The sequence below is a fragment of the Anthonomus grandis genome, chromosome 6 (genome assembly GCF_022605725.1).
Source record: "Anthonomus grandis grandis chromosome 6, icAntGran1.3, whole genome shotgun sequence".
In the NCBI taxonomy this organism is placed as follows: Eukaryota; Metazoa; Arthropoda; class Insecta; order Coleoptera; family Curculionidae; genus Anthonomus; species Anthonomus grandis.
The window spans coordinates 17,183,136-17,205,085 of record NC_065551.1 but is presented as its reverse complement, the minus strand read 5'-3'; the positions used below and the strand labels follow the sequence as shown (position 1 = coordinate 17,205,085).

The window sequence follows — 21,950 nt, the reverse complement described above, 5'->3', positions numbered from 1 at the left end:
AATACTGATTTTGTCGACAGTATTGGTAAATGTAGGGTCTCAAAAACAAAGTTTTCATTAATGGGTAACTAAAAGTATTTTGGTCATCCTCCAATAAATTTATTCAAAAAACTATTAATCCAACATGTTTTGGACATATAATATGTCCATCATCAGGCATAACAAAAAAAACAAGGGGTTCTGTCAATTCATCTTATAGTTCTAGTGCCCCAGACAAGGTTAAAATACATTTAAATACATGAGAAAGGGACAAAACTTGGATTTACAAAAACTTAAAACTACATAATTAACAATAGGTCAATAATAATAGAAATATTGTTTCATAAACAAGAACAGGTTCTCTGTTCTTAGTTTGTTATCCCTGATGATGGACTGGATGTTATATGTCCGAAACATGTTGGATGAATAGTTTTTTAAAATAAATGTAGTGAAGGATGACCGAAATAATTTTAGTTACCCATTGATCTATTAACACTGCAAGAATGGAGTTCTTCAAAGTTTTCATTGTCAAGTAGGTTTTTTTTAAGGAACGTCCTGTAGATTTAACCAAATTCTTACTTTCATTTAATTCGACATAAAAAATGTATAATACACTATATGTCAAATATTGATATGGTTTTTGAGATAATTGCTTATTATGATGATATTATTTAATTCTTATTCAATCTACTATTAAAACAGTTAAAAACGATTATAAAACTAGAATAATTAAAAAAAACTTATAGTAATTATTCAAACTGCTGACCGTTCTCGGTTTGACAGAGTTCGTACTTTTTTATTAGCAGGCTCTTCTTATTACTTCTTATGGAATTGCTCTACAATCACGAGTAATTTTGTTTTTTAAATCCGCCAAATTTCATAGCTTTTCAGTGTAAACTTGTCCTTTTAAATATCTCTACAAGAAAAAATCTAGCAGTGTTCAGTTAGGTGATCGGGCTGACAGGACTTTTTTTCCGATCCAGTACCTTATAAAATCTATTGTCAAGGAAATTTGATACAATTTTCGAGTTATGAGGTAGCACTATCTTTTTAAAGCCACATATCACATCATTCTGCTAGAGGAACTTCTTCCAGCTTACCTCTCAATATCAATATCAATTTGACGTAGAGTGTATTATACATTTTTGATGTGGAATTAAATAAAGAGTACAAATTTGGTAAAATATACGGGGTCGTTCTATTAAAAAAACTTAGTTGGAAATGAAAATTTTGTTTTTAAGACCCTGTACATTTATCAATATCAATATCAATATCAAATCCTTTATTAAATCCATAAAACATGTAGTTACAACAATACACATTTTTTATTACCTATGTGAGGTGTGGATTTTGTCAGTAAAAAAAATTCTAACTTAATTAAGTATACAATTAAAATATTTATAAAATTTAAAGCATTCAGTCACTTATCCATTCATACATCCATTCATGTCATGATTTATCAAAATATTAAATTTAAATATAAATAAAAAGGCAAAACGCGAGTACACAAAAATTAAATAACAAGAAAATATAACATTCATTCACAAATTAACTCAGGCACTAATACACAATACTAGATGAGAGTTTCATTTAAATTTTCAGCCATATACTCATAAAGAGAATAAAAGTCCTTTTCTTGCAGATATATTTTTAGATCTTTCTTTATCTCTTTATTTGATTTTTCTCTGAAGTTTATTGAGATTTTATTCAAGACATCTAAGATACTATGTACCACATTTTTCTTAACAAATGTAAAATTTGGTTTACAAATCTTGAAATTGTTTTTGAACCTAGTATTATGCGGATGTTGCCCTTTCAGATTCTCAAAAAAGATTTTATTGTCAATGATAAACGAAACACATTCTTAGATGTAAATACAATAAAATGTTAGGATGTTATGATTAATAAAATATGGTTTACAGGATTCCTGATAGGGTAAATTGAATATAGTTCTCAAGCACCTTTCTTGCAAGATAAGAACTCTTTCACAGTCCCCCGAATTCCCCCAAAGAATTATACCATATCTGACTCTGGACTGTATATAGGCATGATATGCTGAAAGGAAAGCCACTGTACCCACCTCCTGTGTTATTAGTCTCAAAGCGAAGCAATATCTGGACATATTTGCTGCCACCAACTCAACATAGCACCCCAATCCAATCTTTCATCCATCATTACCCCAAGGAAGTTAGCTGACTGCTGTGTTCTTATCTTTGTCCTTCCAATTTGCACTAGAGAGCTTTCACTAGGCCGTTGTTTAAAGTTTAATATTTGCGTTTTGTTGACATTCAGCAGAAGATTATTTATGCTAAACCAGTCTTCTAGCAATCCAACAGTTTGGGCCACTTGATTGGCACACTCCTGATCTGTATTTTTGCTGCATATAAGACTTGTGTCATCAGCAAACATAACCATATCATCATAGACATTGGTGACATCATTGGTGTAGATTATATACAGCAATGGTCCCAGAACGGACCCCTGACCTTTTTTTATTTCTTTGTAGAACTGTCTACCATCACTCATTCTGTCAACTACACACTGCCTACGGTTTGACAAATTGGACTCTAGAAGTTTAAGGGCAACTCCTCTGATTCCATAGGCTTCTAGTTTTTTAAGCAGTATTGAATGGTCAACACTGTCAAAAGCCTTGGATGGGTCAAGAAAAATTGCCATTGTAGCTTTTCGATCATTCATTGATTTAATAATTACTCTACAATACTACTAAAAAAATAACTAAATTACTAAACAATACTCTTAACAAAATTAGTATGTCCAAACAAACACTTTTTATCTTAATTTTTTTTCATGTCATATACGGGGGCAAAGAAAAATCGTAGTAAATAGAACTGAGACGCACCTTGTATACTCAAGTATTAGCTCATCACATCTAATCCTAATCACCGATTAAACATACTTAAACTTAAAAATTATTAGATATAGATATTTAGATTGAACGGAGAAACGAAAAATGAGTTCCATTACATTGGCAGATAAAAAACTACCTGGAAATATGATAAACTGGATTTCACTGCTCTAAAGATCAAAAAAACAAATTTCAACTGCCTGGAAAAAATAAAGAGTGCCTTCATTGCCTTGACAAATTAAGAAAAAGCCTGGAATGACAAAAAAATGGCTTCAACCGCCTGTTAAAAATAAAAGATTATTTTCATTAGATTAAATTCTATTTATTTATTTTCATTAGATTATTATTTTCATTAGATTATTTTCATTAGATCAAAGATTATTTTAATTTTCTACCTTGACAGTTCTAAAATTGCCTAAAAAGCTGATAAACTGAATTCCGCTACTTAAAGTTTTAAAAAAATGGTTTCAACTGCCTTGAAGAAATAAAAAATGCTTCCATTGCCTTGTCAAGTAAAATAAATGCCTGAATAATAAAAACTGGCTTCGGTTGCCTGGAAAAAATTAAAGATTACTTTCATTGCCTTGGCCGCTAAAAAACTAGCTTCAACCACTTGGAACGCTGATAAGCTGGATTTGGCTATTTGAAAGATTGAAAAAGTGACTTTAACTGCCTGGAAAAAAATTTAAATAATGCTTTCATTGCCTAAACAAATTAAAGAAATGGTTTCAACTGCTAGGAAGCAAAAAATGCTTTCTTTGGCAACTGACAAAAAAATAGTTGTAAGCCTACAGGTAAATTTTTAATAAAGCTAAATAAAGTTAATTTATTTAAAAAAAATAGAAGATCTTTAGACAGTGCTTCAATCCCCTGCTACCAAAGAAACTTACTAATAATTAGCAAACAACTTTACCTTACACTTTTAGAAAGATAAATAAATAAAAAATAAAATTACCTTTAAAGGAAGATATTTGTTTTTCTAGAAAAACCTGTTGTGTGTGAGATTTGCGAAAAAACCTATGACAAACTGAAAAACCTTAAAGAACACATGAGAATCCAGCACACGGAAGACGGCCTCGAAAACGTATGCGAGTGGTGCGAAAAAACTTTTATTAACCGATTTTTATTAAACAATCACTTGAAAAGCCACTCTAGGGACTTCAGATGCCCCAGCTGCAATATGACTTTTTCTTCAAGGTATATATTTGCATATTTACCCTATTTTGCTCTCAACTGCAACTGAAATATTACAGACACAACCTGCAACTCCACTCAGTTACTCACACTAACGAACGTAAATTTAAATGTAATTTGTGCGAAAAAAGTTACACATCGAATGCGCGTTTAAAGAGCCATACGTCAACGCATTTCGACAATAAACCTTTTGAGGATGGTCACTGCGAAAAAAGGTTAAAAAATAGCAGGTGAGTTAGTTAGGTATCATTTCAATTAGTGAAATAATACAGATATAGCTTGTGATATATAATGTATTGCGGTGAGTTGAAGAGATTACTTGATATACTAACTAAAATCTTATTATATTCTGCTTCTTCTTCGGGTACCTTACCTTTGTTTCGAACAGCTCGAAACGGTCCTATTAAAGTTTTCCCAAATCAAGTCCGTAGATCCAAGCCTTTCCTTGTATTATGGTTTGCAGTGGGGAATCTCGATCTTTATTTCTCATAAAAAGGTATTCTTGTATTAAGACTTCTAGATCTTTTTCCATTATTCTTAGCACTTGCGGTGATTTCTTAGTAAAACCTCTTTTGCGCATTTTTAACCTCGGCTTACAAACTTCAATCTATCCTAAGACTTGGCATACAATATTGAAGAAAATATTAATCCAAATTAATAAATATTATAACTTCAATATTAAAAAAAGGAGACAGGAATGAAGTAACTATCGACCAGCGAATATTTTGAACTGGGTGTCTAAAGTTTTTGAAATTATATTATTTGATCGAATATATATGATGAAGTGAAGTCTAGGATATCCAAATTGCAACATGGCAACATTTTTACCGAAAAATCAACTCAACATTAACTTAATAGCATTTTGCCAATATGTATACGATGCTTTTCGATAAAAGAAAACAGATTGATGTATTTTATACTGATATGGAGAAGGAGTTTGACAGAGTAAGGCATAGTCAGATAGAAAATTCTCTCTGTAAAACGAATGTGACAAATATGGGGGTTGAGAAAGACTTGGATGTCGCAGCAGACTGTAAACTGGCATTTACAGATCACATTATTGAGTTGGTTATTAAGGCATATAAAAAAATCAGATTTATTGTCAGATCTACTAAGAGTTTTAGTGGTGATTGTTGTCTAAGATTGTCAAGTCTGGTGTTGCCACTGCTGGGCAATGGTTGCATTTTATGGTCTCCACAATATGAAATGTAGACTAAAAGTATATAATGTGTGCAACGTAAATTCCTGAAATATGTTTTTAAAAAGCACGGTTCTTATTCGAATCAAGGCTATAATCACTTATTATTATTGCAGGAGTTCAATAGGCTTTCTTTGGAAAATCGTCACAGATTGAGTTTTGTCTTTTATATATTTACAAGATTTTAACGAATAAAATTAATTCACCAGAAATACTTTTAATGCTTGCATTCTCATTTGTCAATACTGGTAGTACTAGACAAAGAAAAACTTTTAACTTGGACTTCTGCAGGTCAAACATTTTTAAGGGTTCACCAATCTATAATATGTGCAACTTTTTTAATATTTATGCCAGTAACTTAAAGTTGGATTTAATTAGCTCAAACAGATTCACAAGTGCAGGCTTTGGAGGTATAGTTTGCATTATTTATTTTTTTTGCTAAATAATTCGGTCCTGTAGGTATATGACTTTCTTTCGGTAGTATTTACTTCTACTTACATTTCTCGTACTATTAGAATTGTAATACAGAATTCCTCTTAACCGGTCACCTCGGGACTGCATACCTGGCTGGTTGCCGTTTTGGCCGGTTAATCCGAAGTGTACTTATATATGTGTACATAATACATATTATATGATGTTCATTATCTATGTTATGTACATATGTATATGTATTGAAGAGAGTATTACACATATATATGAACATAATAAATATAAAATAATGGAGAAATATTCTTTATATAGTTATGTATTTCATATTTACACACATGAAGGTGCTACATCAACAAATATACATATGTATGCAAGTTTAATATGTATTTATTTTTTGAAAAAGTCTGTAATTTTCTTCTGTTTTTTAACCTTCAGTGAATTTCTGAATGCGATATGCCTCCATTTTCTAATCACCAAAACGTCTAATGCTGTTGACTCATGTTGCTGCTTAATGTATTTTAATGCAAGTTCCATTACATTTTAGGCTTCTTCATGAGAAATCGTTTTTTCCTTTTCAATGTCACTACTCTCATCATATTCCTCTGGTTCTTTAGTTGCTAAATCTATAATTTCTTCATCATTCAAAAATTCATTTTTAAGGTGATCGTCACAACTTATCGTCTAATTTTCCACATCTTCTGGTTGCAATGCTTCGTTATCCGTTTACTTTTGAAGGTCTTGTAGAGTGGATTTGTTTTCTTCTTCAGTCCCTGCAATATTCGAGATCGCAACTAGATTCTCAACATCTGGCCAAAGTTTTCTCCAAGATTTAATAAATGTTGAAGAGGGCATTTCTTGAAATGCTGTAGCTAACATATAGATAACGTCCTTGATATTGATCTTTTTAATGACTTCTAAAATTTAATTATTAATCTTCTGGTGGATAGCCGGAGCTTTTTCTTTCAAAATTGGGCCGCCAATCGGTGTACCTCTTCGACGTTCCTGAAGAAACCAGATCCACAAAGCTTCATCGACGACCTCGCAAATCGGTTTTTTTCTCGTACAACGGCTGCCCAGATTCTTATCAGATTCCATTTTCGAACAAAACTCCTCAATCGAATGCCTATCTCTTCGCCAGTCATTTACATTGCTTTTTTCAACATTAAATTCTGCACAGCTTTTCGCCACAGATTCACCATTATCAATCCGCTTTAACACTTTTAAACGTGTATCCATCGAAACCACAATTCTTTTGCGCTTTGCACTCATTGGTAAGGAAATAGTTATGTTTTGTATGTACCCACAGCAAAAACAAACCAAACTGATCAAAATGACAAAATAATCCTATCCAACATCGTTTATAGTTCAGTTCACAGGGATCTCCCCGTAATAACGGGGAAATCCCAGCCGAATCGCCTCGCCGGTGAATTTCTTGGAAAATATTGCGTTGCGTTCGGCTGTTGTAAACAGGCCGGTTAATCCGTCGACCGGTTAAGAGAAATTATACTGTAATAGAATTGTATCTGTAATTGGCCTTTTCGCTATTGATGCATTATAAGTAAATAATAAATAATACGAATATTCTTTGACACATCCTGAAAAACTATTTCACATTTGTGCAGCACAAAGCTAAATGAACGTTGAAAAACTGCTGTACTGTGTTGAGGAGTTGTAAAACTAAGAAAATTCTTGGTGTTATGATTATATTGAAAAATATTTAAGAGCTTTCTTTAAAAAGGGCGGTTTGCCAGTCTTTATTATAAGATAAATAAATCAAAACATATATCTACTCCTATTTGACATAGAAAAAATTGAGAATTCATTTAAGAGTGCATGCAAGCATTTTGGAGTTTTTAAATTGATTTTAATATGGCAAAAGTGATTGCATCATTATAAATTATATCTCCGTAATTAAGTAAATATAAGAGTAATGAGTTGCGTAAGTAATATTTAATTTTTTTCTGAAAGATGCTTCTTAAATTTGTATAATTGTTTTAGTGCCAAATAGGCAACACTTATTTCTTTATTTATATGAGAAGCAAAGGTTAATTTATTGCAAATATAAGGCCCAAATTTTTTGTTTCTGAAACATCTGGAGTTCTTATATTGCAAATTTTAATAACAACATTTTCAGGGATTAAATCAATACTTTTTTTATTTGAGCCAAGGAAGAGAACATATGAATTAAGATTGTCTTTAGGAAATTTGTAAATATTATTTAAATCTTGATTGAATTGATTTTGGGCAAGAAGAAAAGAGTTGGCAAAAAATTATGTTGTTAATGTGAGCTGTGCATGGTATTCTGAACATTTTCGTGTACAGCCACTAGCCAAATGTTTCGAGATTTTTAGTGGTAGGTTCTGCTTTAGTGGTAGGTTCGGAGAGTTTTGGAATTTATGTAGACAGAGCATCTTAAATGCCTTACTTTCGTTTTAAGAGTGAAATATATTTTGTGAAATACCGTCCTTGTTTTTCCTTTAAGCTGGCTGTCTGATTCGAGTCGAGATTTGAAATTGATCTCATATATTTATCGTCCAAGCCGACCTCTTCCATAATATTGATTATTTTATGATGTTGAACGTGATCAAATTCTTTTTTCATAATCGGTTAGACATTTGAATACATTACAGTTAACGTCTCTGCATCTCTGGATTAGGACTTGAACTCCAAAGAGTGCCTCTCTGATTCCAACTGCAAAACCAAATTGGTTTTCAGATATCTGGTCTTCGCATTTCTTGTAAATTCTGCTGTATATGATGAATGAGTTTAAGAAACAATTTCAGCACATGACTGATTAGGCTAATGGTCCGATATTCCTGGCACTTCTTTGCTCCAGATTTCTACTGTCATTAATTTCTATGTAACTCAAAATCAGGGACGTTGATAATTTCATATTTTTTACTTTATGCTGAGGCACTACTTACCATGCCTAGTGAACATATTTAGAATTTGATAACGGAAATGACGGTAATTGCAAGAGACTGACAAAACTATACCGATAAAATAAAAAAAAATTCTAGTAATATTTATAGTAAAGTAAAAATGTAATATAATGATTAACAACGCATTTAATTAAAGTTTATAGTATTAATATCTTTCGTTTTAAAAGTGAAACTGCATGTATATTTGACATGAGAGACGATAACGGAGTTACTTTTCGAATGTTCAGTTTAATAAAAAAAAGAACAAAAATTTAAATCTTTAGTATTTTTATATTTGTACTTTAATGTTTGTATGATAACATACGATTTTCTCTTTTATATAACAAGTCTAAAAGAATTTTAGTTATTTTTAAATTGATAAATATTTTGAGAGACATTAGTTCCTATCGTTGTCAGACGTTTAGGTTGTATTTATATTATATTGTATTATTATTATTAGATTAAACTGTAGTCTTTTTTTTAGATAAGCTGACATATAATATGGTTCTCATTTGTTCAATAAATTTGCGAACGCACATTAGCGATGCACAATGGCTTACTTTGTCTTCGCTGAAGTCGGTCTTCCATTTCATAATTCCTTCCATATCAGGCGCATACACACTTATATAAAGTTTTTAAAGTTTAACTGCTTAAATAATTATCGCACGAGATGGGCGGTCGATGTTTATAAGGTTGGCGGTTAGCTGTTTTACAAAGCCTACTTGCAAGAGTGCGTAGATCCTGTTGCAAATACTTCTTTCCAGTTTTTAGCAATGCATTTGGCGTGCGAAGGTCATTAAGGTTACAAGCCCGCAAAACAATGTGCGTATTTTTGTAAATAATATATTTTAAATAAAATGGTTAATTATTAAAGAACCATGTATTTCCTACTGTTTATTTTGATTTAAAAGTCGCTCTAAAATTCATTAAACTTGAACATGTTTCCTAGCGGCGAGGACCCTTATATGTACGAGATGTGATCAAAAAGTAAAGTGAATTTTCAAATTTAGCGGGCTACATCCGTTTGACCTTCGATTATTTTATTTGGTTATGTTGGTACACTTGTCTCGAGCATATGCCCTAAATTTCAGCTGTATAGCATGTTTAGTTTGTTCGTATGAGACATAAAGGTTAGAAGTGTTTTGCGTGCCCCACGATTTTCTGCAGTCGCAAAACATGGATCAAAGAGCTTGCATTAAATTTTGTGTGAAAGCTAGAATCAAGTTCTCGAAAACACTTAAAATGTTGAAAGTGGCATACGGTGAGTCTACTTTAAGCCAAAAAAATGTTTATAAGTGGTATAAACTCTTCCAAGAAGGCCGAGAAGACACCAATGACGAACTTCACTCTAGACGCCCCAGCACGTCAACTGTTGAAAACGTTAAAGAAGTGAAGAAAATTTAGTGTTGGAGAATCGTCGAATTGCTGATGATATCCTCATCTCGTTTCGTTCGTGCCAAGCAATTTTAACGGGTGTTTTGGGCATGAGGCGTGTTTCAACGAAGTTCGTTCCGAAATTGGTCAATTTCGACCAAAAGAACCGTCGCATGAGCATCGCTTAAGAGTTATTGAATGACGTCAGCGACGATCCAGACTTATTCAAAAGAGTCATAACAGATGATTAAACTTAGGTATAGGGTTATCGTTAAAGCGCGGATTTATAAGCATAAAAATATTTAAAATAATCATTTAAAAAAGCATGAAAAATTCCTAAAATAAGCATAAAAAATGGCATAAAAACTAAAAAATGCACTATAGGAATACAATATGAAATACTTCTAAAACTGAAATATGTACTAGGTAAAAAACAAGACAATAAAAATTTTCGGTAGTTTTTATTTAACTTTGATAATATAAAACGTTTTTTTTACAAAAGAAACATCAGCTCATATTATTCATGCTTGAATGATGCAATAATTTAATGTTTTTCTAAATTATCCACTGAAAATCCCATTCTTCTATCACTTAAAACAAGTTTTTATTGGGAGAAACTTCTTTCAACATCTACGCTGGTAATTGGAGCATACTTAAATTTCGGAATTAAAGCAGCATCAGATATAGCAAGGTCTTCAACAAAATCTCCTTTAATCACATTTGAAATTTGTTTTAAAATTTCATACCCTGTATTTTTGTTTAAAACTTCATTAAGCTTATTATAAATTATTTTTCCAGGTCCACCATGTACTTTTAGGCAATCATTTTTTAAATTTTCAATTATTTCCATATATTCGACTAGAGCAAGACCCTTTTTTTCAAGTTGCGTGATGGCCTTGCTTACAAAGTTATAGTTTGTGTTAATAAACGCCAAATTCTGCTTAGTTCTGCTTAGCCTAGTTCTTCATTTTCGACTATCTTTTGGCACTTTAAAATTGATTTGGAGGAGGATTCAGAAAGATCTAATACGATTTTCTTGAAAGATTCAAAATGGTTAGCATAATAGTAAGCAGCGTCCAGCCAAGTACCCCACCTTGTAATAATGGGTTCAGGGGGTAGTGGTATACCTGGCATCCTTTCTCGAAATAATTGAGCTCTTAATGGTGCTTTTCCAAAAATCTTTTTTCCAGTATTTACCAAACTATTTACCAAAGGGAACTGGGTACGAATAGTTTCAGCTACCCGATTCAATCCATGTACTAGACATGTACAATGGACTAGATGTTGATACAAAACTTTTAAATTAGAATACGCCTTTACCATGTATGCAGCTGCATCAGAGAGCATTAGTAATATTTTTTCACTAGGAACAGGGTCTGGCAAAAAGAATTTTGTTAGCTCATCATGAACAAATCTAGTAATGGTATTATTATTCGTTTTGTCCAGCTGCGTTGAGCTAATTAAAAAAGCATTACTTGAGCTATCTTCGCTCAATATTCCAATCATTAAATGAGCCATGTATCGACCACATGAATCCGTCGTTTCATCTACGCAAAACCATATGTAGTTGCATCCTATTTTGGTTTTAATTTCTTGTGTTATATTATTGTAAACTAGATCAATATAGTTTTTGCGCAAAGTTGATTCGGCTGGAATATGTCTACCAGTGTATTTCTGCAGAAAGGAACTGAATATTTGACTATTTAATTTATAAAGTGGAATATTGCAGGAAACCAGAACTTAACACAAATCAAAATAAAATTGTTTTTGCTCATCCTGTGTAGATGAGCTGGCCATTGATTCCAATAAAGTTTGTTGTTGAGTTGATTTATCTTTCATTTTTTTCAAATTTTCTACATGTCCTGTAGTTTTTAAATGCTGCTGTATATTATATTTTTTTCGCAATTTATCTGCAAAAATAATCTTTTATGAGCTGTTTTTTAAAAACACAAAATAAATAAAAAACTTGCCGTTTTTATACAAGCTCTGCAAAACAATTTATTGTTTTCATACTTTAATTCTGAATGACCTCTTATCCATTCCTTCACAGTTGGTTTTACTTTTGGCATTATGTTTGTTAAATGTTAATAAATAGCTCACTTTAAAAGCTAATTCTGCGATTTATTATACCTAATATAATATATTTACGTCGGCAAGTAAATTCGCAATACGAACGAAACTCCTACACGATAAACAATATTTACACGCACTGACCTGACTAGCAAAATATAAACTATGAATTGGACGTAGTTATGCAGAAAGCTTCCAACCCTCAAAAATAGAGTTTTCAGTAAATCAACATTATTCATTTTTTAACAGTAATTTAATAGTATACATTACAGTATAATTCAAAAATTATTTTTTTAATTTTTATTCGGTAAAATATCCCATTTTTAACAAAGTGAAACTAAGAGAAAAATATTTTGTTCAATATTTTGAAAAATACAGCAATTTTTTTTTAGGGTTGGTTGCTTTCTGCATTATTATATATTATTAAAATATTAATAAAATTCAAAAGATCCTTACAAAAGAAAAATCATTTATTGATAAAAAAAATCAATAAACATCTTCAAGTTCAAAATCAAGACTAGCTATGTTATACCCGTCAATATCTTCTTCAATGTTGTTATCTCCTTGTATTTTTTTTTGTAAAAATCTTGGCAATCTGATGGGATGAGATGCATCATATAGTTAATATTTGCAAGTTTTTTTGCAGCGATCATCTTACCATTGGGCCATAGCGTACTTATTAAAAAAAAGTCTTCCATTTTTATTTTCGTGCTATTCCTTCCTTCCTTCTTTTTAATATCAATCTTGTGTACAGGTGCTTTAAATGAATCGTGCTGAACAGTAAGCAGAAATGGTTCATCTTTTTTTAATATAATCGATCCTTATTTTTAACCAGTTTATTTTTTTTCCGTCGATGCTTGTTTTTCTGTTGACGATTTTTTTTTCAATCATATTGACACTCAAAAAATCACAGCTATTGATTTCCGTTACCACAAAAGTTTTTTTTTTCAACATTGTTTCATTATCTTTACATATTCGGAGGGCAGATACATTTTTTGCTGGTTTTTTAATGCCGGCTTAATTTGAGCAAAATCAGAGTCATTGGGTAAAAAACTGTGGCCTGAACATACAAATTTTAAAGTAATATCAGTCAAAGTAGATGATTCATGTAAGATAGCTTTTAACATAACACTTAGTTTAATATTGCGGTTTTGTCCACCGCATGAATCACTCCAGAAAATAAGATGTTGGACGCTTTTTTCTATGTGAGCATTTATGTGTTTAAGAAGGCAGGAACCTACCTCTTGAGCCCATCTTCCTACAACGCATTCAGCTCAAACGTAACAGAATCCCTGATCTTGCTTTCCGTTATGAATACCACAGTTGTATACCCAGAGCTGCCTTTTATAGAATACAATGTTTTTCGGTATTATTGGTAAAGGGAATGTTTTTTCTCAATCAAATGTAAGGCGCTCATATTTTTCATTTTCTTTAGCCAACAGTAAGTCACATCTTCTTAAATATTCAGCATTTTCTGCGTCTTTTAGGTGATTGGTGTAATCTTTTTGAATGCTTTCTTTTTTATTCGGGTCTATTTCGTTATCAATTTGTATCTTCAATCTATCGCATCTATTACAGGTATCTTTTTTGAGTGTCTTGAATTTTAATTTAAATCGTTGGTAAAATATTTTTTTAAAGCGCCTTGGCATGCTTACTGGTTTTTCAGTTTCTTGGCTATGGATCTCGTACATTTTCTGTATTGTCAATTCCGGAGGCAAAAATTCGGCGCTTGTTTGTTCTCTGCGATAGTGAGATTTATATTTCGGAATTTTTTAAATTTGTTTAATCACCTCCTTAATTTTCGCCTCTGAAAGTTTATTTTGCCCTCCTTGTTTAATACCTCTTTGGTCAGTTAAAGAAATTTCACCTCTAAATTTCTTAAGGGCGGTATTAACTCTAAATGTTGTAAATGTTCTAATAAACATTTCACGGCATATCACTTTGTCTTGTATTTTATAGGTCCGGAATCCGCTGCGATAAAATTTACCTGGAAATCATATGACCCTAATGACCAGAATCTTTCAAACTCTAACTTTCGTATCTCGACAGGTACATGTTCGGTACATTTTAAAGTGCAATTACAATCATAATTTATAAATTCTTTTAGTCTAATTTCTCTCCCCTTATAGTTGTAATATTGTTCATTGCTATTCCTTTTCTTTTTCCTTTCTGTCCTGTTTTGATTTTCGAATTTCCTTTTTCTTCCTTTTTTTGGTCTTCTTTTGGTCCCGCGTAAACTTTTTCTAAGGTGGTTTCTGTTAAATCACTATCAGCAACGACATGTTTTGAAAATGTTGGTTCATAATCTGAGCTAGAAGATTCATCACTTTTAGCTTTGTTAATAGATTCACACTCCTTGGTTAATTGCCTGTCTCTTATTATTGTTATTTCCTTACTAGTACATAGAATGTAATTTGTAATAGTATCACTTACTTTTTAATTTGTTTCAGAGGAGTCTAGTACTTTGTCCGTTCCTATTTCATTAAAACAACAAGAAATATATAATTAATTTTAATTTTAAAAAATTCTAAAAAATAACTCACCTCTTTCCTTGCCCTCTTGTTCTTTTTGTTGAAGTAGATTAAAAATCTTACTAGTACGGGAACTAAACATGTTGTATCACAAAATAACATATTTTTTACTTATAAAATATCATTGAAATACTCAAATTTTTGAAAATTTACCACTAGCCAAAATACACAAAACAACAATATAATTTTAAGGTTATGTGAAGATTCCATAACGCAGAAAACTACCAACCAACGCAGTATCGTCAACAATTCTCTTGTATTTAACAGATTTTTATTTAGACAGAAAGCAACCAACCCACTTGGTCGCATTAAATCACTATTGATGCAAACCAAGTGGATTAGTATTTTTCTGCAAAAACCGAAATCTTAGAAGGTTAACAAAATGGGTTGGTTAATACAATGATAGTTATTAATTTTAGTTGGTAGGTTTCTGCAGTTTAAAATATTTAACATGTAGATAAATTTTATGTGCTTAGTACGAATTTAAGCCTATTGTGGGTTGGTAGCATTCTGCATAACTACGTCCAATTTCGCGATTGGCCTCTCCTTCAGGGATTCCCGAACTGATCCAAAACAGAACGCGCGATACGATGCGACGTAATGGCCGCAGGAGGATAGCAGGCTCTACTAGATATTTGCGTGCGTTGGGCATTTATTAAGGAAGGAAAATAAGCTTTGTGATGGGGATTTGTTGCTTAATATTTCCTTGTTATTAAAATGGGATATCAGATTATTTATCAGGAAAAAAATGTTGGCACATGAAGTGCAAAATATGCATCATATATATCACTTCTGCTCCAAATATGCATGAAAATAAGCACAAATAAAAAATATGCATAAAAACTAAAAAAAGGCGAAATGGCACGAAAAAAAGTTACCAAAAGGCTTCATTTCTTGTAATTTATATGCATGTACGTTCAAATTAGCTTAGCAATCAGAAATTACGTATGGCATTATTTCTATAAATCCGCGCTTTAGTTATCATGTCGAAACTAAGACGCAACCGTCTCGGTGCAGGCATTCTGGATCACCAAGAACAAAAAAAACACGCCTAGTTCGATCAAATATGAAGTTTTTTTCGATTGCAGGGGCGTGGTGCATCATGAGTTCTTGCCACAGAGTTAAATTGTTAATACGGAATATTATCTGCAAGCTATGCGTAATTTGCGGGAAGAAATGCGTCAGAAACGCCCGGAAGGACATTGTGAATTGGCTTTTGCACCATGATAATGCCCCTGCTTACACCCTTGCTTGTGCTTGAATTTTTGACTAAAACCAGCACACTAATACGATGCCGCAGGCACCGTATTTCCCAGACTTGGCTCTCTGTGACTTCTTCTTGTTCCCGAAACTGAAGGATATAAAGATGGCATCGAAGGAGGAGCTAAACAAGCTCACAAAAAATGATTTTTTGAAATCCTTTGAGGATTGGAAAAAGCGCGTACCATAAGTGTATTATATCTGAAGAGATTACTTTGAAGAGAACAAAATAGAAATTGATGAAAAAATAAACTTTCATGTTATTTTTTGATCACACCTCGTACGTGTACATTAGGTAAACCATTGTTTTGGAACATTCGCCAACTTTCTAAGTGTGTCGCGAGATATCGCCAGAAGTCGCTGTTCGCTCCATCCTCGTCGCACCTTTGAGTCTAGGCGATGGACGAGATGATTTCCTAATGCCGGAATATTCGCGGCTGTTGTTCTTTACAAGTTCTTACAGTATCCTTGAGGTTTGGGTGTATTCTCATCTTGTGGCGAGACTGTTAGAAGGGCAATTGCAACAATGACTGGTTTCGCTTTTTAAGAAGATTGTAGAGCCGCTTTTGTAAGATTCCTAATACCTTACCTTCTCAATCATACCTGAGAATCTGTTATATTTAGAGTTCCAGACTACTTTTGCATTAAGGTGAAGGTCCCATTTACATAAATCAATATGAAACAGGTCATCTTAAAAACAACAAAAAAATATTATTATTTTACTAATATGAATATACCGAGTTTGAGTGTTTTATGTAAGTTTTTTTAGGCGTTTATATGGGCACAAAGTGGCTCATGAGACCGAATTAAAGTTCGAATGTTACGATTGCGGGAAGAAATTTACAGCCAAACAGTATTTGAGGGCTCACATGTATAAACACCAAAAAGGTAAATCTGGAAAATATTGACATATTTAACCTTTTGTTGTATTTAATTCAGTCGTTTACTTTTGTGGCTATTTTGTTGTTATTTTGTTTTGTTATAAAGTTCGGTTTTATTTTAGTGAAGCCTTATGATTGTCCACACTGTCATAAGAAGTTCAAACATAAAAAAACAAAAGAGAAACATGTTTTAAATAAACATATCAAAAAAGAATCTGTTGAAAACCCGATAAAAAAGGATATTTTGGATGACACAGACTTTGATTCTGAGAATGAAAGCGACTCGGGCGACGATAACATTGAAGATGAGGAGACTGGCCAAAGTGGAACAGAAATAACCAAATCTCCAGAGGTGATTTGTGTTTCAAACTTTGTTCAAGTAAAAGTTGAGGCTAATGACGAATAGAAGAATAATAATTGTAATAGCTAAGTTATAAGGTTTTTTTATTTATTTTGTAGTGTAATTGTTTAAAAATTAAATATTTTGCGACGAACTCGTTTGTTTTTTAATTGAATAAAAAAAAAGTTTATCCATCTTATGGGATTAATTAGGTTCTTATATCCTACAAAACAAGTTAAAAGGAAATAGTTTGGATATTTTACCATCTGAATTTGGAACGTTTGATCTGAAATAAAAATAGTGCGACTTTTTCGTAATTTATCTATTTGGTTATAATTCATAAAATAATAGAAGAATATAATGATGAAAATATGTCTAAAATCTAGCTTCGTTGTGATACTTTAATGGTAAAAACATTGTTCTGTAGACTCGAGATTCTTTTAGCAAAATCGCTATCACAGTGCAAGTGATATTTCTCGTTTATATGTCGATAAATAATACCGATATTGACTAATAAGTTATTATAATGTAATTTTTATTTAATGGCAGGGCCAAAGAAAAAAAATTGAGCAACATTATAGAGCCCTAGCCAGATACTAGAAATCAATCCTGAATCAATATCGATATTTAAAAGGTACTTTAATTATTTTATAGTAAATATATAGATAATATATAAAATAAAAGGTTCTAGCAATTATTTTAACTTAAATAAAATGTACAAGATCCTAAAAACTATCAATATAAAACTATACCTATCGAAATCTAATAAATAAATATACAATTAATAAAAGTTACTGTAAAGAAAATTTTTCGAGAAAGTTCTTATTGCGCACCTGTTTAGAATTTTGAGCTAAGTCAGTCACAGTATATTACACAAAAACAAACCTAAAATATGTTACTAAATAGAATCGGGCCTGAAAGGTATTTCTAGCCCCCATTACAAAAGGCACTGTACAGTAATTTTATCATGAAATAATTAATCAATATCCGGATTCAGGTTCGGGTCGGTACATCAAATAATCAGTAGTTGTATGGCCCGTAAGCAGAACCTGTGGTGTAATATGGGCCGGAATAGGGCTGAGGAGGTACTGGGTAACCGGCATAAGCGTATTGCTGTTTCTGTGGATAAACTGTTAAAGAAAGAGAAATAAATTAGTAACATTTTGGAGCTATATTAAAGGTCATTAAGTAATTTATAAAATATCTTATTTTAAGCAAACGCATTTTAATTAATGCTGTTGACACTTTTAAACGGCGAATGTTTTTAAAATCGATAATTAAAAATTTGAAGTTTTCTTATTGTTTTGAAATTCATGTTGGATTATCGTGCAGTTATCGTATTCTGAATATGCTCTTTCTTCCAGGCACACCAGAATTTTTTAATTTCTTCAGTTAGTTTGCGTAAGTCATATACAAAAAAATATTCTAATAAAATAATGAACTGATAAAACAATTGATGTTATGTGAAATTGAATTTTTTGGTGTCATTTTAAAATATTAGATGAGATCTTTTTTTTAGGTTAATTCTTTTCTTAGGTAATGATTATATTTTGATAAAATGGCGAATGTGCCATAAAAATTCCGTCATTTCTCTACGACTTAACCTCATACGTTAAATTCAGATTTTCATAACATTCAGATCATTCCATAATATTTTATCGTTCATACGATTTTTTTTAAATTTCTTTTCACTTAATGGTGTATGCGAAGTCAAATAATTGTCCAATATTTCTAGGCATTTTAAATAGCCTTCCAGGCATTCCAATTTTTTTAAAAATTGTATCTAAGGTTTTTGTCGGTTTTTAAGATTTTAAGTCATATTGATATGCAAAAGATTGTCATGTTTGGCAAAAGGGTTAATGCGCCATGAAATATTTCCTCATTATGAGACGTAGTGACATTTAAATTTTCGTTGTATAGCATTGTACAAATACTTTCCAGGCAATCCAAGAATTTCTTTCTGTTCTTAAGTTTGTTCTGACAAAATGGTGAATGGATAGTAAACTAATTGCCAGTTATTTTTTGGAATTTAATTTTTTTGTGTGATCTTAAAATAATTATTTTGCCAGGAAATTTTCTACTTTTTGGAGGTACAAAAAATTATTAAATTTCGACAAAATGGTGAATGCGGCGTAAAATAATTCTTTATATTTATGGCACTTAATGAAATTTAAGTTTTCGTCGTATAACATTGCAGAAACACGTTACTTTTCAGGCCCTCTAAGAATTTCTTTTCGTTTTTAAGTTTGTTCTGACAACATGGTGAATGACCTTATGTTTTGTGGAATTTAATTTTCTCATATGATTTTCAAATAATTTAAGAGTTAAGTTGGATGTGGAGTCAAGTGAAATCCAAGCCGCTTAATTCTTTTTTCTCTTTAATTTCTACGTTTCGGCCTTTATTAGGCCTTCTTCAGAGCGAACAGAAAAAATCAAGGCTTTTCGTGTGACGATATAAAGTAGAACATTAGTGTATCTTTTGATAATTTCAAAAAAATTAAATTTTGATGATCATACTTTTTGAGGATATATATAGTACTGGTGTGCAAGGAACAAGACTAAAAAAAATAAATTAAAACAATTTACTTAACCCGTCAAACTCAAAACATTTAAACTGGACCAGCAAAATAACGTATTAGATTTTAAAATAGTTATTTTTCAGCTTTTTAAAATCATATTGAAGTACAAAAAAATATTATTTAAAAATTTAATTTCTTTCAGGTAGAGTCCATTTGGAAAGTTTTCTTAAAGTCAAATTAATATACGAAAAATAATCATATTTTGACAAAATGGTGAATGCGCCATCAAATATTTGCTCATACCTATAAAATTTGGTGAAATTTAACTTTTCGTCGTATAGAATTCCATAAAGACTTTACTCTCCAGGCAATCCAAGAATTTCTTTTTGTTTTTAAGTTTGTTCTGACTGAATGGTGAATGGGCAGTAAAATAATTTCCTAATACTTTGTGAAATTCTAATTTCTCCGTGTGATTTTAAAATAGTGATTTTCTAAGGAAAGTACAATAAATTATTATATCTTGATAAAATGGTGAAGGCACCGTGAATTTAGTACCCGACGCCTTGTGAGACTTGTTGAAATTAAAATTTTTCCACTAGTTTGGAGTATAGTTGGACAAAAAAATGAAATCCCTTAATGTTAAGCTATCATGCAGTAATGGATTTTAGTATGATAAGTAAAGCTTAGTTAGTAAAAATTACATGAATCAATGAGATATCAGCTGATTGTACAAAGGAATAAATCTTCATTTTAATTTGGATTTATAAAAATTATATTATATAACTGCTTATTCTTCTGTACAAATTTTGCTGCCTTGGGCGGGAGGTGGGTGTTGCCTTAACTATTTCTTTTGTGCGAGCCACCACCTTCTGTAGGAAATTTCAATTTACCTTAAGTTACAAATTAGAATGCTTACTGGTATATATTTGATATCGGTATATATTTATATTGCAACTTAAATTATGAATTGAAAATTCCTTAAAGGCATACCATGAAAAACTAAATTTGTGTATATCTAAACTAGCAAGCAAAAGCATTTATGTTTTAAAACATACGTCTTAATGATTATATTTATAAAGCATATGTCTTTTATTGAGTAATTTTTTATGATATGCCCTATAGTTTCCCCATAACAGGAGAGTTACCAGGCATTAGATATTGCATGTTAATAGCCTCTTCTCGCTCCCTCTCGCCTCTTAGGCAGATGGCCGCTCCAGAGAACAAGATGGCGCCCGTCAAGGCCCACCCAACTCCCGCCCAGGCCAACATGTAGCCCCAATCGTAGAATATTCGTGTGTGATCACGTAATACCTGCAATGTTTAGTAGGGTTTTAGTTTTATGCCGAAACCGGACAAATTATTTATTTAAACAAATGCGTGACGACCAAATATCGAGTTTTGGCATAAAACGCTGATGGTCAGTACTAACAGGGGATGATACAGCAATAAGGGTTAAAAAGCCTTGTAAAAAAGGTTGTCCTCAGCTTTATGGCTAACCTGGTACGATGTACTGGACGTTATCGAGCTGCTCTCGGTCTTTTTCGGCTTGGAGACAACAAGATCCGAAGAAAAATAGAAGGGAACCTCCTAGGCATGAAAAAACTCCTAGCCAACCTAAGGCAAATCCCCAATCGTAGTAAATTGTTGCGTTGTCTTGTAGTAGCTGCAGGAAAATACGTTAGAATGTGCTGTTTTACTCTCAAATTTTGGCCAATTGTTCACGAAATCATGGCACATTTAAAAACGAGTTAGTTCACTGTAATAGTGAAAAAGTACTTACGGTACTCCACTGTTGATAAAATTCTTCTCCAACTTGCTTTTCTTTTTCGTAATATTCAACTCCGTGCCACAGTCCCATTGCTCCTGCGCTCAGCAGACCTGCACAAACAAATTTGACTATGATTATTCTCATTTTATCATATCATTTTAATGGACTCTTTGCCATAGAAAAGTCAGACAGAATTCGATGATAAAATTTCCATAAAAATATTACAGGAATTGCAGAGGACAATTTTTTTATTAAAAAAGACAAGATATTGATAAAAATCAGTAAATAGGTCAGCCAAGTAAAAAAATATAAAAAACATTAAACCTCTTAAAAACTCTTAAAAATAAAAATAACCAAAATCTCAGACAAAAATACTCCACACATCGGAACATTTTAAACAAAATAATTTATCAGCTATAACTCATTGCTATAAAAACCAGATATTGGACAACATGAACGATACTAAGCAAATCTATAAAGTAATAAAAGATGCCGCAAATGAAAAAAAGACTAACGCTGAAATCGCTATAGCAAATGAACGTGACGTAATTGCGGACAAACTGGAACTAACGAATTACTGTAACAAGTACTTTGCAAATGTGGGGGAAAAATGGCTGCTG

The 21,950-nt window shown here is 31.8% G+C and overlaps 2 protein-coding genes across 5 annotated transcripts in view; one reads left to right on the top strand and one right to left on the bottom strand.

The window, feature by feature from the left end:
- The window catches only part of LOC126738034 (gastrula zinc finger protein XlCGF26.1-like), a 69,927-nt gene extending 52,730 nt beyond the window's left edge, over positions 1-17,197 (top strand). Inside the window, exons 6-9 of one of the 3 annotated variants that reach the window (XM_050443199.1) lie at positions 3,829-4,042; positions 4,099-4,269; positions 16,583-16,710; positions 16,826-17,197. In XM_050443199.1, coding sequence (XP_050299156.1) covers positions 3,829-4,042; positions 4,099-4,269; positions 16,583-16,710; positions 16,826-17,109 — 797 coding nt within the window. In that variant the 3' untranslated portion in view covers positions 17,110-17,197. The remainder of the gene's footprint in view (positions 1-3,828; positions 4,043-4,098; positions 4,270-16,582; positions 16,711-16,825) is intronic. The other 2 variants (XM_050443201.1, XM_050443200.1) reach the window with 2 other exon arrangements.
- A 153-nt stretch (positions 17,198-17,350) lies between these two features.
- Positions 17,351-21,950, bottom strand: part of LOC126738036 (uncharacterized) — a 50,290-nt gene continuing 45,690 nt past the window's right edge. The window contains exons 5-7 of one of the 2 annotated variants that reach the window (XM_050443203.1): positions 21,343-21,440; positions 20,708-20,873; positions 17,351-18,173 (exon numbers count right to left, since the gene is read on the bottom strand). In XM_050443203.1, the coding sequence (XP_050299160.1) occupies positions 18,064-18,173; positions 20,708-20,873; positions 21,343-21,440 (374 nt within the window). In that variant the 3' untranslated portion in view covers positions 17,351-18,063. Of the gene's footprint in view, positions 18,174-20,707; positions 20,874-21,059; positions 21,226-21,342; positions 21,441-21,950 lie in introns of both variants that reach the window. The other variant, XM_050443202.1, reaches the window with a different exon arrangement.